At 34.8% G+C, this 19,067-nt stretch overlaps 1 protein-coding gene across 1 annotated transcript; it reads left to right on the top strand.

Annotated features, from left to right (window-relative positions):
- Window positions 1-12,531: 12,531 nt before the first annotated feature.
- On the top strand, window positions 12,532-17,341 carry LOC144976959 (uncharacterized). Its single transcript, XM_078921612.1, has 2 exons — window positions 12,532-13,067; window positions 16,101-17,341. The coding sequence occupies exon 2, from the start codon at window positions 16,366-16,368 to the stop codon at window positions 16,675-16,677; it is 312 nt and encodes a 103-aa protein (XP_078777738.1). The 5' UTR covers window positions 12,532-13,067; window positions 16,101-16,365; the 3' UTR covers window positions 16,678-17,341.
- Window positions 17,342-19,067: the final 1,726 nt, after the last annotated feature.

Genomic DNA, 19,067 nt, shown 5'->3' with positions numbered 1-19,067 from the left:
TCTCTCTTTTGTGTCCTGTAATCCTTAAGAATCAGCCGATACATCCCGCTACTAAAATAGTTGAGCCACCTTATGATCCAAGAAGTAACCTATTCATTATTAGTCTTCTGAAGGACTGGTTACATACACACTTCAAAGGAGTTTGGAACTGGAAGAGTAGAAGGTGTGACATCATGACCTATTTGCTCTATTGCCCATATCTTTTTCTTGGGATTTTATTCAGGCCTGCCACATTAAAAAATGTAACCCGTGTATGAGGCTGTGGCAAAAAGTTGTTTTCATTACATTCGCCACAAAAATTCTCCAACAGTAAGTCAATTTGAAAAAAAATGTATAAATTTTAAAAAATTGCTTTGATCAGTTTCTTTGGGTTGAATAACTAAAAGTAAATGAAAAACAGACGATCTTTCACAAATAGAATAGTAGAAATGGCTTTAACAAGGTTTAAAAAAAGTGTGGACAGAGTTTTAACTTTGTCACCACTTTGTCGACTTAAAAAAAACCCCCATAACTACTATCATTATGAATTTTCATGCCAGATCGTCATATTTTTGTTTACCTTTTATAATTCAACCCTGAGAAGCCGATGAAAACGAATATCTTCCTTAGTTTTTCAAAATGACTTGGTAGAGTATTTTTGTGGCGACTTGTTACAAAAACAACCTTTAGGCTTTTATTTATTTATTATTTTTTTTTGAAGCATAATTAGCCAAATTTTTATTTTGGAAATCAAGATTTTAAAGATTATTGATACCAATAGGTTTTTTTGGTTGTCTTGTTTTGTTTTTGTTTTTTTCTAAAATGGGGGCCTTTTTCTAAGAAAAAAAAGATATATGACTAAATATATCTACACTGCATCTAAAGAATTTTGAAGTGACTTTTCATAGAAATATGGATGTAAATCCAGCATTTTGGAGTGATGCAGGTTTTTGAAACCCCCCCCCCCCCCCCTCCCCTTTAAATTCAGTTTAAAATCTTTCAAATAGGATTTACTTCAATTTCCCATTTGTACAAGTTTCTTCTTTTCTTACTTTTTTGGGTGAGCAGGAAAGATCACTTGCTGAGGATTCTTTGCTTTTCTTTCATTGTCGGGGAATTAGATTACTTGGTTTTGTCCTGGCCCTGGCCAGAGTCTTTGGCTGGGAAAGAAACAGTCAAATGTATAGATATAGTTTCTGGGGAGGATATTGTTTCTCGTGTAAATCGGGTATATGCACTGTTATATTTTTCGTTTTGAATATCATGATATGTAAGCATTTGAGTGAAATTCCTCTTAGTGGGGTCCTATACTTGTGTCTGGACTTTACTTTCAGTTGATATCAAATTAAGTACACAAAGTGTGCTCTTGGAATCTACATTTATATCCTATTTGAACCATTCCCCTTTGTCTTTTTGTTTTTCTTGGGTGCTTTTAATTGTAAATCCCTAATTTTTTTTACCTTCCCATTTTCTTCCTTTTTACTGGTGCTGAAATGAACTAAACGTGTCTCAAGCGACGTAAAACCCTTAACAACAAAAACATTTTCTTACTTTTTCTTTTTAGTCCTTGAAAAAGGCTCTTTACTCACATTCTCTCACTGTTCTCAGGTGTAAAAATGATTATTTGATCGTAAATGTTTTCTCCATTGGAAAAAAAACAAATATATTCGAATACTGCCTTACAAGCGTCATGTCTCATCCTACATGCTGTAGGTTAGATACCCTGTAAAGGGCTTTGAGCATGTTGAGTGGATATTTCACTATATAATATAACTGCTCAAGTACTTTTCTTGTAAAAAAAAAATCAAGGATCAGAATTTGGGGATTTAAAATGGGGGGGGGGGGGGGGGGGGGGGGGGGGGGGGTTTAAAACATAGCAACCCTCTCTTCTCAATGGAGGCCGTTGTTTTCACTCAAATTTTACAAGCTAGTTTTGAAATTGAATTTTAAGTAAATTAATGTCCAGTTTCACCCGGACAAGATGGTTTTAAAATGTGCTTAAGGGATATGGGTTAAAGGCAAACTTGCAAAACACTAACATTTTCAAATTGTAATCTTTAAAATTTACTCTCCAGTATCTGCATCATCACAATGTAATGTCAGAGAGAGAGAGGCAGTTTGAGACTCTGTTGGTGTTTTCTAAAGGTTAAATCTAGCTAGTTTTGTACTCTTCTAAAAATGTTTTTATATTTTGTAGGTTTTAAAAAAAAAATGTACAGGTGTTCATAATTATTAATGTAGAGAGTGTTGATACTTACAGTAATGTGAATATAAGATAGTGGAGCATTCATTCATTCATTCATCTTTCATTCACTTCTCATTAAATTTCATTGATTCATTGATATCACAATAGTAGAACAACAGGTCCCTTCCTCCATAATTTTGTATTGTGATGTGACTTTTGTCACGAATCTTAATTTGTATTTTGACAAATTAAAATTTGTATCATATAGTGACGATTAAACATGCTATGTTGTTTTATCCATGTCATGACATCGTAGACAGCTGCTACCGGTTACAACTAACCAAAACTTTTATTGACTCAAAGAGATTAAATGACCCATCCGCTTAAATTGGTATTATGTCAGGGTAATTTTGATTCTAAAATAGATTAGTTTTAGGCTTGTTTAAAAAAAATAAAATACCTAGTCCTTTAGAGCCATAAGGCCCATGGACCTGGAGTTTATCTCTGTTTGTATAGCACAAAACGGACAATAACAAATTATTTGCTGCCCTTTGAATAGGGTGTAGAATATCGAATAGTACTTTCCACCAGATCTTACAGACCCAGCTACTCAATCACTGCTGTGTGGACAAGAGGGTCAGGGAAAAAAATCTGGTCTTCACCCAGGATCAATCTCGGTCCCTTTGCTTGTGAAGCGAATGCTCTACCAACTGAGCTTTCAGGACCCTCTTTATTGTAAATTATGAACATTATTCCCTCAAAGGCGAAAACTAAATTTCATATTTATGATCATTTTAATGTTGAAGTCAATTTTCAACACTTGTGTACCCCAACACCTGGGTGGGGTTCCTGACCTCCCATAGTGGGTATGGAGGCACTTACTGTGTCTTCTATTCCCCTATATCTGTTTTCCAATAAGATTGCTTGGTTTTGTCCTGGCCCTGGCTGGACCTTTGCTGGGAGGGAAACAGTTAAAAGTTTTGGGAGATGATATTTTTGTCTTGTAAATCATCTCTCTGTTATGCACTGTATTGTTTTTGGTTTACATATATTATTATTTGTAAATATTTGAGTGTATTCTTCTTAGTAGGGACCTGTGCTTTTGTCAGGATGAAATATTTGGACGATCTCAAACTAAATACACTGATAGTGTACTTTTGGAATCTACACCTGTTCTCTATTTGAAACGGTTCCCCTTTGTCTTACATTTTCTTTAATTGTAATTCTAGAACTTTTTTACTATCCCATTTTTTTCCTTTTTTATTGGCCCTGATATGACCCAAATGTGTTGCAAGCGCCGTAAAAACATTAAAAACAAAACACTCGGGCAACATAGAACCATAATGGGAAGTGGGTCCCTGATTTTCTTTCATTCTTTGTTTTTATTGTTGAAATTTTCAGAACTACGATATTCTGATTTTACAGTGTTTTTGAAACTTTTTTTCACCGTACAAACTCAGATATTTCTTTTGGTTTTGTTTCATTATACGTTGAGTGTAAAAAAATAGGATACTATTAAGACAAGAAACTTTTTTATTTATTTATTTATTTATTTTGTTTAAATAGGGGTACAAGGCAGATAAATATTTATCCGTATGTAACATAACTGAGGTTCTCATAAAAAAAATTGAGAATTGTGGACATTTTATTTATAATTTCCCCTTGGCATATTTTGATTTAATATTTTGATTATTACTGCTTTTTTTCTTTCCTCACATCTTGGTCCCACCCCCTGGAATGTCATTGATGAACTACCTGAAATCCACTGTCTGTGACTTGGAGGTGTATTTATATAAAGGTTTTTATTAATCAATGGAATGTGTCTGTTCGAGTGGGACTAGTATTCACAAAGAAATGGGGCATGAATGCATTATACACCTAATACTAATAGGATGTCAGGGACATCGAAAGCAATGAAGAAGATATACTAAGATATAACAAGGCTGTTTCTTACTTACTTTTTCACTTTTCATAGTATTGGACCTCCTCTTAGGGCACTCTCCCATAGTGGGCAGGGAGGTACTTGTGTCTTCTATCCCCCTGTGTCTGTTTCCTAATTGCTTTCTGTCTTTGTCTTGGAATGAGATTACTAAGTTTTGTCCTGGCCCTGGCCGGAGTCCTTGGCTGGGAGGGAAACAGTTGAATGTATAGTTATAGTTTTGGGAGATGATATTTTTTTTCCTTGTAAATCATCTCCCTGTTATGTACTGTTCTTTTTTATTTTTAATACATATGCTTTGTTAACATTTGAATATTTTCCTCTTAGTTGGAACATGTCAGGTGTCTGGGTGAAACATTTAGGTAATCTCAAACTTCGTACACTGATAGTATTCTCTTGGAATCTACATCTGTTCCCTATTTGAACCATTCCCCTTTGTCTTATTTTTTTCCTCGTCCTTTTAATTGTACATTTAGAATGTTTTTCCTATCCAATTTCCTTCTTTTTTTACTGGCGCTGATATGACCTAAATGTGTTGCAAGCGCTGTAAAATAGTTAAAAACAAAAACAAACAATCCTCTTAGGCGCTATTGTTGTATGTTTATTGATACGGGAGAAAACATGATATTTTTCTCTCATACAATTACTTTTTTGTCTTATGTTTTTGGTTCTTTAGAAATTAGATGTCTCCTCTATCTCTGTCTGGGAGTTAGGAACAGTATTAGACTTGATACTTATTCTTGGTATGCAGACCTACTGAGCTGAAATTTTATGTGTATTTTTCATAGAAAAATAAAGAGTAGTCACTATCTTAATAGATTTGCAGTTTGCCCTCTAAAGGATTACATTTTAAAAAGAGCATTTATGTAGCGCAATAGCCACTAAAAGTGCTCAAAGCGGTTTACAAGGCATCCTAATCCAACAGCAGAACTTAGCATATATAGGACAAATCATGACTCCTGTGACTGTTAGATGATATTACAATTTTTTGGACAGAGACATAGTTGTTAACTGCCAGGTACTCATTTACGTCTGAGTACGGAGAAAGGATGCAAGTAAAAAGTCATTTCTAAGGACTCAACTATGGGCTGCTCAGAGCGGTACTCGAACTCTGGACCTCTTCGAAGTCCTGAATATAAGTACTTGAGCAACAAACTCTTCTTTTCCATAACTTCTATTGAATCAAGGATGCTTATTATGCAGTTCTATATTATTATTTGTTGTCAAAAGTTCGAAGTTTTACAAATAGGCACGTTGACAGGGGTGCTTGAGATCTTCTTCCGTACAGAACAGGGTCTTCTTTGTCATATTTTCAAGGGCAATAGGAAGTGTTGATTTACATTTGATCTTGAACTTCATGACTATCTCCCCGTAGTTTCTTTATTTTTAGCGATGGGAATAATCTTTGTCTTTGAAGAAGAAAAAAACCCTCAGAAAAACAAATAATAAAATCTTAATTTTTTCCATATGAATTGCTGTAACTTGTAATATATGATTTTTTATTTATATAACATTGGTAAATCCACAGTAGAGGTTCTCTGAAGAGATCTTACATTGCATCAACAAACCGAAATATTGACAGAAATATACATATATATGACCCATCACCTCAAAGCGGTAATACCTCGGGGTGGTTCATCTATTAAAAAATTGAATTCATAGTCAAATAATATAAAGGTACAGAAAGGAATTTAACACTGTTATTAAGATTTTCAAAAAAAAAAAGAACAAAATATCTCGTATTCATTTTTTTTTCAATGCTTTTTACAGTCCATAGCTTCTAGTAGCTTCGTATTCACATTGACTTGGAGTCGAAATTTGAGACTTTGGTCTTAAGATTTTATGTTGATAGAATACAAATGGGAAGAATTACTCAGCTGACAAAAACAAAACTTTCACAGTTCTTGTTAATTTGATTATAAAATCTTTTTTTAAAATCACAGCATCAGGTTTACCCTGACATGATACCATTTTGAGGTGATGGGCCACAACTATATTTAAATGAGAAGCCATATGAGAAGTAACCAGATGTTATCTCTGTTTTTGTTGTTTGTTTTTTTTTTTTTTTTTTGTTTTGTTTTTTTTTTTTTTGGTTATTTGAAAAAAAGGACTTATTGCATTATGTCTTGGTGGGGTTCCTGACCTCCCATAGCGAGCAGGGAGACACTTACTGTGTCGTCTATTCCTTTATGTCTGTTTTCCAACATGCTTTCTGTCTTTGTCTTGAAATGAGATTACTTGGTTTTGTCCTGGTCCTGGCAGGAGTCATGGCTGGGAGGGAAATAGTTAAATGTATAGTTATTGTTTTGGGAGATGATTTCCCTTGTAAATCATAGTGGACCGGGAGGTACTTACTGTGCCTTCTTTCCCCCTATATCTGTTTTCCAACTTGCTTTCTGTCTTTGTCTTGGAATGATATTATTTGGTTTTGTCGTGGCCCTGGCCGGATACCCTGGCTGAAGGGGAAGCAGTCAAATGTATAATTAGTTTTGGGAGATGATATTTTTTTCCTTGTAATGTTATGCACTGTATTATGTTTTGTTTACATATTATATATGATTTGTAAACATTTGAGTGTATTCCTCTCAGTGGGGACCTGTGCTTGTGTCTGGATGAGACTTCTAGGCGATCTCAAACTAAGTACGTTGATAGTGTGCTCTTAGAATCTACATCAGTTTCTTATTTGAACAAATTCCCCTTTGTCTTCCCTTTACTTGGGTGCTTTAATTGTAATTCTACAAAATTTTAATTCCGATTTTCATTCTTTTTACTGGCGCTGATAGGACCTAAATTTGTTGCGTAAAACCCTTAAAAACAAAAACAAACATCCTTTAAAATCACCTTCTGTTATATATTATTATTTTTATTTTGAATGTCTAATGAAAGCATTTGAGTTATTCCTCTTTGTTGGATCTTCTGCTTGTGTCCGGATGCGACTGATAGGTGATCTCAAAGTACATTGGTAGTATGCTCTTGGAATCTACATCTGATCCCTCTTTGCTCCCAGTTCCTCTTTGTCTTACCTTTTCTTGGGTGCGTGGGCAGGGGGGTACATACTGTGTCTTCTATTGCCCTATATCTGTTTTCCAACATGCGTTCTGTCTTTGTCTTGGAATGAGATTACTTGGTTTTGTCCTGGTCCTGGCCAGATACCCTAGCTGGGAGGGAAACAGTCCAATGCATAGTTATTGTTTTGGGAGATGATATTTTTTTTCCTTGTAAATCATCTCTCTGTTATGTATTATTATATTTGTTATTTTCAATGTAGAATGTAAGCATTTGAGTGTATTCCTCTTTGTTGGATTTTGTGCTTGTGTCTGGATGAGACTTGTAGGTGATTTCAAACTAAGTACATTGGTGGTATGCTCTTGGAATCTACATCTGATCCCTATTTGTTCTCAGTTCCCCTTTTTCTTACTTTTTCTTGGGTGCTTTTATTGTAATTCTAGAACTTTTTACGATCCCATTTTCTTCCTTTTTACTGGCGCTGATATAACCTATATGTGTTGCAAGCGCCGTAAAACCCCTAAAAACAAAACAAAATTTTCTTGGGTGCTTTAATTGTAATTCTAGAACTTTTTACTATCCCATTTTCTTCCTTTTTCCTGGCGCTGCTGTAACCTCTTAAAAACAAAACAAACATATTGCATTTTGTTTTGTGTCTGTGCGAGTCACACTGCATCACCCATCTCTACCATTGTAAGTTTGTAAGGCATTGCGCAATTTTCAATGTAGCGTATGTAGTAATAATATTTTGTTATTATCATACATAGCCATTTGGTAAGTATGCTGTAGGTAATGTTTGTACAGGACGGAATATAACGCATGAAAATAATCAAGTAATATGCGACAATATGAGGAGAGGTGTTTCATCTAGATACAAGACCAGAATCCCCATAAGCGTTCTTATAGGTCGGACAACTTAAAACGATGACAGATTTTTCATTTTTATTGTGATTCAATTCTTTGAAAGAGACTATTGGTGACCCATCCTATCAAAACGGTATTAGGTCAGGGGGATCTTGGATCTGTAAACATTTGATTTTAAGCGTTACTCTATAAATATTGAATTGTAAATGCCCATTTTTAGGAGAATTACTTTTATTTCTTTAACTTAAAAAAAACGACAACCAAAAAACAAAAAAAAAAAACAAAACAACAAAGCAAACATTTGAATTTACTCATTCTTATAATAATTAAACTCGAGTTTCTCCATTAAGTTCCATTTTGACAAAATACCAGATTGACATATCGGGTCACATTTTAAAATTTATTTTGTTGTTGATTGTTTGTTCAATAAAAGAGGAGAAATTGGATATTTGTTGTTATATATATATATATATATATATATATATATATATATATATATATATATATATATATATATATATATATATATATATATATATATATATATATATATATATATATATATATGCTAATAAGACGCGGGTATATCTAGGTGACACATCTTTCTAGATTTTATTAGTCCATGTAATGTAATGTAAAATATAATACATGTATGATGTCATGCTTATGATTGTATCTATCGTTATTGTTGAGAAATTATTACTATTATGGCACATCTGTGATGCTATCACCTCTCCCTCATGGCTTCTTATTCTAATTATTATTATTATTATTATTATTATTATTATTATTATTATTATTATTATTATTATTATTATTATTATTATTATTATTATTATTTATTATTATTATTATTAATTATTATTATTATTATTATTATTATTATTATTATTATTATTATTATTATTATTATTATTTATTATTATTGTCATTATTGTGTTTATCATTAATTTTATTGTTAATATGATAGTTGTCCTTCTGCTTCTTCTTCTTCTTCTCCTCCTCCTCCTCCTTTTCCTCTTCCTCCTCCTCCTCCTCCTCCTCCTCCTCCTCCTCTCCTCCTCCTCCTCCTCCTTCTTCTTCTTCTTCTTCTTCTCTTCTTCTTCTTCTTCTTCTTCTTCTTCTTCTTCTTCTTCTTCTTCTTCTTCTTCTTCTTCTTCTTCTTCTTCTTCTTCTTTCTTCTTCTTCTTTTTCTTCTCATATTATTATTATTATTATTATTATTATTATTATTATTATTATTATTATTATTATTATTATTATTATTATTATTATTATTATTATTATTATTATTATTATTATTATATTATTATCATCATTATCATTATCATTATTATTGTTCTTCTTATTTTACAACTATTTTTCTCAATCCCTTAAACAACTAAATGTTTTATCTAACCAAGACTTGTAGATACTGTAAATCGTTGTTTGAAAGATAATATTATAAAGAGGACGGCATCACGACAAACGTGTTCAAATGATGTGAATGAAGATGGTGATGGTTCGATGATGATGATGATGATGATGATGATGATGATGGTAATGACGATATAATTCTCTTTCAATGCTATTGTGTGCTAGTGTAAGAGATTTAGATTTCCGCAATATCATGAAGAAAAAATATCTGGTATGTTTGTGGGTTTGGGTGTAAGTGTGTGCATGTGTGTGTGTGTGTGTGTGTGTGTGTGTGTGTGTATGTGTATGTGTGTGTGTGTGTGTGTGACCGCTTCTTATCGTCATTGATTGCCCCACTGTGTTTAAAAGGCAATGGGCATGATCTGTATTAACTTTCCATGTGCTCGAGGTCATTGGTCACATTGCAAAATGTGCTCAAAGTGACCCACATAGTGAAAAGTGTTCACAGATATTTAAATACCTAACATCACGATTGGTCATTTGATTCAGCTTGACACATGGGTATGTTTATAACATTTATAAACAAAGTAGCGTGTTGACATTTGTGAAGAAATATCCAATCGTTGGACAGCAACAAATCATGTGATTGATGACCTGATTGGACGAAAACATGAATAAAGATCGTTCCCATTGTTCCAAACAAATTGACACGTGACTTAAGATTGATTTGTTTTCCTTACCCGTCTTTAACTCTCTAGTCCTGCAGCGGTGATAGATTTTGTAGATTAGAGGTGTGAAAATAATGCTGTCAATTTATGATGCCATCCATCATCAACTTAGCCATTTTGTCCTGGATGTAGTTGAGTTTTCTTCTTCTTCTTCTTCTTCTTCTTCTTCTTCTTCTTCTTCTTCTTCTTCTTCTTCTTCTTCTTCTTCTTCTTCTTCTTCTTCTTCTTCTTCTTCTTCTTCTCCTCTTCTTCTTCTTCTTCTCTCTCTTCTCTCTTCTCCTCTCTTTCTCTCTCCTTATTACTCTACTACTACTACTACTACTACTACTACTACTACTACTACTACTACTACTACTACTACTACTACTACTACACTACTACTACTACTCTGCTGCTGCTGCTGCTGCTGCTGCTGCTGCTGCTACTACTACTACTACTACTACTACTACTACTACTACTACTACTACTACTACTACTACAACTACTGCTACTACTACTACCACTGCTTCTTTCACTACTACCTTAATAAACTACAAACCAATAAATCGAAAACGACGACCGCCACCATCTTTATGACAACCAAATTCGCTATTTCTGCTGTCAAACTACTTTATTATTATTTTATTTTTTTGGACCACCAAAACGTGTTGTTTTGTTTAAAAATGTTTGTCCTTATTTAATTTAATTTTACTTTATTTTATAGCCACGTGATGAACGCATACATGTTATTGTTATTAATATTTCTGTTAATATTGCCATTGTTATGTAGATCCAATCACAACACGACTACTTCCACCACAAACACCCCCCCCCACCTCCACTACCACCACCACCATTCACCTCCATTACTCCCACAATCACAACTCCACTACTACCACCACCACCACCACCATTCACCTCCATTACTCCCACAATCACAACTCCACAACCACCACCACCACCACACTTCTCAAGAATAAAAGTTATCAGTGGAAATATTTTTGCGTTTCGCATTGTCATTCTCCCCCCCCCCCCCACTCTCTCTCTCTCTCTCTCTCTCTCTCTCTCTCTCCCCCCCCCCCCCCCCACACACACACTTCTTTCTTTTCTTTTCTTTTGTTTGTTTTGCTCTCTATTGATATATTATTTACCCTATGTGTGACTCTCTGTCCTTGCTTTAGGAGTCAGGCAGTTGTCTTCTTTAAAATATAGCCCTGGGGTTCCCGACCTCCCATAGTGGGCAGGGAGGTACTTGCTGCGTCTTCTATCCCCATGTATCTGTTTTTCAATTGCTTTCTATCTTTGTCTTTGAATGGGATTACTTGGTTTTGTCTTGACCCTGGCCGGAGTCCTTGGCTGGGAGGGAAACAGTCAAATGCATAGTTATTGTTTTGGGAGATGATATTTTTTTCCTTTTAAATCAGCTCTCTGTTATTCTTTATTTATGACATGATTTGTAACCATTTGAGTGTATTCCTCATAGCGGGGACCTATGCTTGTGTCTGGATGAGACTTTTAGGTGATCTCAAACTAAGTACTTTGATAGTGTGCTCTTGGAATCTACATATGTTTCCTATTTAAACAAATTCCCCTTTGTCTTACCTTTTCGTGGGTGCTTTAATTGTAATTCTAGAACTTTTGACTATCCCATTTTCTTCCTTTTTACTGGAGCTGATATGACCTTAATGTGTTGCAAGCGCCGTAAAACTCTTAAAAACAAAAACAACCTTACTTTTTCTTGTGTGCTTTAATTGTACTTCTAAACCTTTTTGGTATCCCAGTTTCTTCCTTTTTACTGGCGCTGATATGACCTAAATGTGTCGAGCGCCGTAAAAATAAAAACGAAACAAACCAATTCCCCTTTGTCTTACCTTTTCTTGTGTGCTTTCATTGTAATACTAGTACTTTTTACTATCCCATTTTTCTTCCTTTTTACTGGCGCTGATATGACCTTAATGTGTTGCAAGCACCGTAAAACCCTTAAAAACAAAAACATAAAATATAGCCTGGCAATTCCTGTAACAGTAAGTCCCGATACAAGGCGACGACCGCCAAAAGAAAATGACTTGTGAGTTGTTATAAAGAAAACAATCCATTTGATTGTACTTTTTAATGCAACTCGTTTACTTTCTTTTAGTAGTAATAGTAGTAGTCGCCATTTATTGGGACGTATTTAGTCGATGGGCCACGGTTCGAAACCCTCCCCCCCCCCCCCCCCCCCCCCCCACCTGGGGGAAATTTTAAACCTATACCAGATTGAAGTGTATTTTAGCCCGATCCTAAATCCACTTGTTATGCAAAAATCCAGTGTCGCCTGCCCGAGTTATGGCCCTATGAAGGTCATTGAGTGCAGAATTTTTTAAAAATTTGAATTATTTTTTTTAGGTCATAAGCAATGCACAGTATTGACAAAATCATTCCCAGTCATTTTTAGTTATAAAAATAATCAAGTTTATGTTTTATGATCATTTTATTTTATTAATTTACATGGCTTACATAAGAAAAAACAAACTTCAACAGCAGTTTTCTCAAAAGTATAATGAATACTATCTAAACCCAGTTTGATAGCATTGGCAAGTTATTTCAACTGTAGTTATTGTTGAATTTGATCTTCTATTATTGTAAAAAAGAGTGTTATCAAAATTGGGCATGTGGGTGGTTGGATGGGAGCATCACCCTTGAATCATATACCTATGATGTTCGCATGGGTGTACGATCCGATAGTGATGTCGTTTCTTCTTCTCTTTACTAGCCTATCCTGCTTCTTTGGTTTGTGATTGTATTTTTGACAGGGGATATTTTTTTTTTCCTGTAAATCTTCTGCCTGTTTGTTCTTGGTTATTTATAATTTAGCTTATGATATCTTTAGGTTATGATTTTGATTTACATTTGTATTATTTTTGTTAGATTGCTTGTTTTTTTGTTTCAGCGGTCTCTCATATAACCTCAATTGTGTTAGAAGAGACCTAAAGCAACAAACAAACAAAAAAATTGGGCATGGAGTAGCCAGTTAATATCCAGTGTTGCCTTGGTAGGTTAAGTGAGGGACTCGGAAGATTTAGTATAATAAGAATATTTTTTGAAACCTTGGCTTTGTGGTATTATCAAAGTATTTCCAGGCAAATAATATAAATACAGAATATAATTCCCCATGGTTTTATCCTTTCCTTTGGTTTAGTTAATTTCTTCACTCGATACTATGCTAGTAACTTGGTATCGATACTGAATCACGTGCAATTTGTGCGATACAAAATGGCTGCTGTTTACCTGTTGTTTACAAATATTTAGTCTCTTCAATCGACTGTGCATACCTCAACCATTAAGAAACTTGTATTTATTTCACTAATACCTCTTAATATTAATTCCTGAAGCAATTATGTATGGTTTGTATATAAATATATATATATATATATATATATATATATATATATATATATATATATATATATATATATATATTATTTAAAATATTTACCACAATGTTTGGGGCAGTCTACATCAATGTTTCAGGCTTAATATATATTATATATATTTTATATATATATATATATATATATATATATATTATATATATATATATATATAAAGGCATAGCCCCCTCACAATGAACGGGAATTCAACAGTGTTTTCAACTTTTACTTGAATGTGTGTCAGAGAGATAGGACACAATTGATTGAAATGTATTCCAAGTGTTCAGCAACATACATATTTATTACAGATGTATACGTCGTCATAGATAGAAATTTTGTGCAAGTGGTTCTTTGGACAGTGTTTTAAAAGGTAGACATTACAATCGAGCAATGAGGATTCATGCGTGTATGGTAGAGGCTCTGGAAAGATTGTTTTTTACCTCTTTTGTTCAAACATGTTCAAATCAATTGGTTGTAGAACTAACATCGGAAATAAAAAGCCTTGAATCTAATGTATGCCATGGTGCATTTGACAATGCTGTCAGATCGGAAAATTTTAACCTTCTTTTTGCACAATATGCGTTTTTCAAGGAACAAGTAAAGTGTGGAAAATATGGAAATACAGCAAAGTTTTAGTTTGACTACATGGAAAAGGTATGGAATGCATTCCACTTTTCAGTGGCAACAAGAACCAACAACTTTGACATGTATGTCTCATCCTTGCAGAAGCTGTGCCCCCTCCTGTTTTGCATGAATAACCAGAATTATGCAAAATACCTCAGTCTGTATTATGTAATGCTTCTCAATCTACCAGACGAGGCAAAATGTTTGATCAAAGGATTCAGTGTGTCCAGGTCAGATGTGCCTGCTGGAAGATGTGCTATTGATATGACGATAGAACAAACCATAAACAAGGATGCAAAAACAAGAGGAGGCATAGTTGGGTTTAGCAGAAGCCTTCCCACCTATTACAGGTGGTGTGCGACACGTCACAATAGATCTCAGTATGTTTCGGCTTTGCAAAAGATTACCAAATGGATTCAAAGTCACTGGATAGTCACAAAGACATGAATGTTTCAGAAAGGCAGCTGAGTGAGAAACGTGTTAGGAGTACTGTAAGGGCATTTTCAGCATTCACCAACCCTTATGAATTGAGTGCTGATACATTAGTTTGCTTGTCATCTGGGAAGAAAGTGTCAGAAGATGTTACAAATGACCTAATGAAAGTAGATAAATATGGAAAGGAAAGATTCGAGAGCTTTGTTGACACAAGACTAAAAGATAAATCTGTTGCATTCAAACATCCCCTACCAAAATCAGGAATTAAAACTTTTGCCTCTGCCGCAAATGTTGTCACGGTCAAAAGTAAAACAAAGGAAGTAAAAATGAAAGTTCAACGAAACCTTTCTGGGCAGCTACTGGTTTTGTCACACGAGCATGACATAGACATGGAAAAGGTTCTATGCTATCCACTGATTCCAACTCCATGGTCCTTGGCCTCGCCCGATGGCTTACCACTCAAGACAAATAAAGCACAGCTCTTAAGTGTCATTGAAAAACAGGAGTTTCTTGTCACGGAAGACCTCTCAAAGATGCAAGGCACAGTTCATGTCATAGACGGAATGGCTTTTTTTCATAGTCTTACAGATATACCTAGCACATTTGGAGAACTCCCAAAGAAATTTTTACACACTTTACCCCAGAGAACACCAGTACATTTTATTACAGACACATACAAATCAGACTCTATAAAGAGCAGTGAACGAGACAGAAGGGGGCGAACAAATGACTCCTTCCTTCTTAAAGGACCTGCCATGAAAATACCATCGAACTGGAAAGCATTTCTGGCTAGTGATGCAAATAAGAAGACACTGACCAATTTTCTTCTCTCGGAAATTCAAAAGGATCTTTATGCCCCCGACTTATTAGACAGAGAAATTTTTTATGTATGTGAAGATAGGTGCGAATTTATCACAAGTGAAGATGGAAGATCAGTGATTTCAAGACCAATTCAAGATCTGTTTTCTTCACAAGAGGAAGCAGATACTCGAATAATTCTCCATTGTTCATATATTTCAAATCAGGACGCTATAAAAAGAATAATTATCAAATCCCCTGATACAGACGTCTTTCTCCTCCTTCAGTCATTTGCTGACAAGATTAATAAAACGCTCATTTTTGACACTGGAACACGAAACAATCGACGCCAAATAGATATGTCAAGTCTAGCATCATCAATGTCTTCATGTTTAAGAGAAGCAATTCTTGGCCTCCACGCTTTTACTGGCTGTGACACAACAAGCTGTTTTGCAGGAAAGGGAAAAGTAAGGCCATTGAAAACTCTTATGAAGGATCAGTCTCTAATCGATGTGCGGGTGGTTGGATGGGAGCATCACCCTTGAATCATATACCTATGATGTTCGCATGGGTGTTTCGATCCGATAGTGATGTCGTTTCTTCTTCTCTTTACTAGCCTATCCTGCTTCTTTGGTTGTGATTGTATTTTTGACAGGGGATATTTTTTTTTTACTGTAAATCTTCTGCCTGTTTGTTCTTGGTTATTTATAATTTAGCTTATGATATCTTTAGATTATGATTTTGATTTACATTTGTACTATATTTGTTAGATTGCTTGTTTTTTTTTTTTGTTTCAGCGGTCTCTCATATAACCTCAATTGTGTTGGAAGAGACCTAAAGCAACAAACAAACAAAAAAAATCTAATCGATGTCTTTGCCAGGCTTGGAACAGCACAAGAAGTATGCCCAACTGATCAGTCTAAATTGGAAGCTTTTGTGTGCACTCTATATGGAAAAGACACTTACAACTCTGTTGATAAGCTCAGATATAATAAAGTAAGGCAGAGTTTTAAGGGCAAAAAGAGCATTCTTTCTAGTTCAGATGGTGTTGATCTTTCACAAATGCCACCCTGCAATCAAGTTCTCCAATTGCACATGAAAAGAGCCAACTACCAAACCCTGGTGTGGAGGAACTCGCTTGTCCAATTCTTCGATCTGCCTGACCCAACGGAAAATGGCTGGAGAGTTTCACCATCTGGAGGACTAGCGATTCAATGGTTTGCAGAGGACTTTTTGCCAAGAGATTTGCAAGACATTTTGTCAGAAATTGATGATGGTCAGGATGTCTTGGAAGATGACAGTGAAAGGATGCCATCAGATACTGATTCTTCTCCAAGTGATGAAGATTCTTCAGATACAGACGAAGATCAATAACTGAAAACGTGCTTAAAGTAATGAATGTATGATAACTGAATATCCTGTGCCATTCACCTTATAGTTTGTTTATTGATACCATGTAATATGACAACTATTTAATGATTGTTTAATGTGTATGATACGTCAAATTATAATCTCAATACAAATAATGTAAATAGTCGATTTCAACTAAATGTACCCACTAAACAGTCAATCGCAGACGGACTTTAAAATGGAGGTGCCGCCTTTTATATAACCTTCACTGAGTTGAAAAGGGCGTTAAACTTACATTTTTTTTTTTGAAAAAGGAAATGAAAGAACGTCTAATATAAGAAAGTATATCTGATGGAAATGTCTTTTGAGAAAATGGGCACTTTCTTTCATATTTCACTATATAATTCATATAAATTTATCACTTCATATTGCAATCATGCCTAAATTAAGCACGATACTGCCGTGAAAGTCTTTATGCATAAAAATATATCGATTACAAACTCAATTTTGCTTGTTTAAAAAATAGTTGATTTTTGCACTAAATGACCTTTCAGGGGCAATAACTCAAGGAAGGCTACACTTTATAAAACCATAACAAGTGGATTTTTATACCTTAAGAACTGCTATATCAGTAAAACATAGTGACAAATTTCCCCAAGGGGGGGGGGGGGGGGGGGGGGGGGGGGGGGGGGGGATGGGGGGGGGCTGGTGGCCCAAAGACTAATTGTTTTGGTCAATATTTCTGGTCAATATAACAGTAGGTACCACAAAAGACGTCTTTTCTGTGGCAGAAAAAAACCCTATACATTTTGTGTCACACGTCGAGAAAAGAACTAATTTTAAGCCAGGCCAATCAACCATTAATACCTCAGCCATTAAAAAACGTACAGAGCTAAATTTGGTATCGTCTTAAAGAGGAAGGTTTCAGCTATATTCCTATACCACTTCGAAAAAAAAAAGAAATGGGCATTTAAGGTTCAAAAATGCCCTTTTAAAACTTAACAGCTGCAAATAATCCCGACATATAATTGATATGAATTTTGAACCGAGTCTATTTAAAAGACAAACATCTATCTCTATTTCTACCAATTTGTTTTAATGAAGGTTTTTTAATGGCCGAGGTGTCGCATTTTAAAGAAGCCCACCAAAACCTTGTTTTCAGCTTTGGGTGTTATCGGATTTTTTTTTACACCTCATTGTAGTTTGTAACAGCACTCAAAATGCCGTGAGAATGAGATCTCAAATTATTGACAAAAAGAAAAGAGTTCACGAAAACCACATGAATATTTTATTAAAGTACCTTCATAGTTTGTTTTAGATAAACAAAATGAATACGATAAATATTGCTATTTCAATTGATAACTCGAGTCGGTAAGTGGGTATGTTTTAATGATGGAACAGCATAAATAAACCCCTCATTTTTCAGGTTTTTATTAGCCTGCATTCTTTTTTGGAGGACTTTCTAGCCTTGGGTTTCATTGAACGACGTTTTGATTTTATCAATTTATAGGGCAAGGTGGGGGAATTCCACACCCAACTTTCTGGGTGGGGATCCTGACCTCCCATAGCGGACAGGGAGCTACATACTGTGTCTTCTATACCCTTATATTTGTTTTCCAACATGCTTTCTGTCCTTGTCTTGGAATGAGATTACTTGTTTTTTTTCCTGGCCGTGGTTGGAGTCCTGGCTGGGAAGGAAACAATCAAATGCATAGTTATTGTTTTGGGAGATGATATTCTTTTCCTTGTAAATCATCTCTCTGTTATGTATTATCATATTTATTTTGAATGTATAATGTAAGCATTTGAGTATAATCCTCTGCTGGATTTTGTGCTTGTGTCCAGATGAGACTTATAGGTGATCTCAAACTAAGTACATTGGTGGTATGCTGTTGGAATCTACATCTGATCTCTGTTTGTTCCCAGTTCCTCTTTGTTTTACTTTCTCTTGGGCGCTTTTTAATTGTAATTCTAGAACTTTTTACTATCCCACTTTCTTCCTTTTTACCGGCGCTGATATAACCTACATGTATTGCAAGCGCCGTAACATCCATAAAAACAAAAACCATAACCAACTTTTTCAGTTTATTGTCATACAGGTTCTATTGATGAGGTGAACACACAAACAGAATACAAATATCCCACAGCCATTCACACTTGGACTCTGTACAAATAACATTTAAAAAAGGAACGACACTTCATAAATTCCAATTTTTCTCTTGATTCGCATATTCAACATTTTGGGGTTATTCCACACCCATCATGACAAGGATGCAAAAACGAGAATGAAACAATCAGGAACAATAATTAACGTCTGAAACGAACACAACAGCAATCTTTGTAGACGATGACATAAGACCAATAGGTCTCGGCGGGGGTCCCAATAGCTCAGTTGGTAGAGCACTCGATTCACT

The sequence above is a fragment of the Berghia stephanieae genome, chromosome 7 (genome assembly GCF_034508935.2).
Source record: "Berghia stephanieae isolate SIO BIC M18660-M18661 chromosome 7, UCSD_Bste_1.3, whole genome shotgun sequence".
NCBI lineage: Eukaryota > Metazoa > Mollusca > Gastropoda > Nudibranchia > Aeolidiidae > Berghia > Berghia stephanieae.
Note: the sequence above shows the minus strand (reverse complement) of the source record. Positions and strands in the feature narration are given on the sequence as shown.

What these genes read in the sequence shown, in the direction of transcription:
- LOC144976959 (XM_078921612.1), top strand. Translation starts at nt 16,366, where the DNA reads ATGCCACCCTGCAATCAAGTTCTCCAATTGCACATGAAAAGAGCCAAC.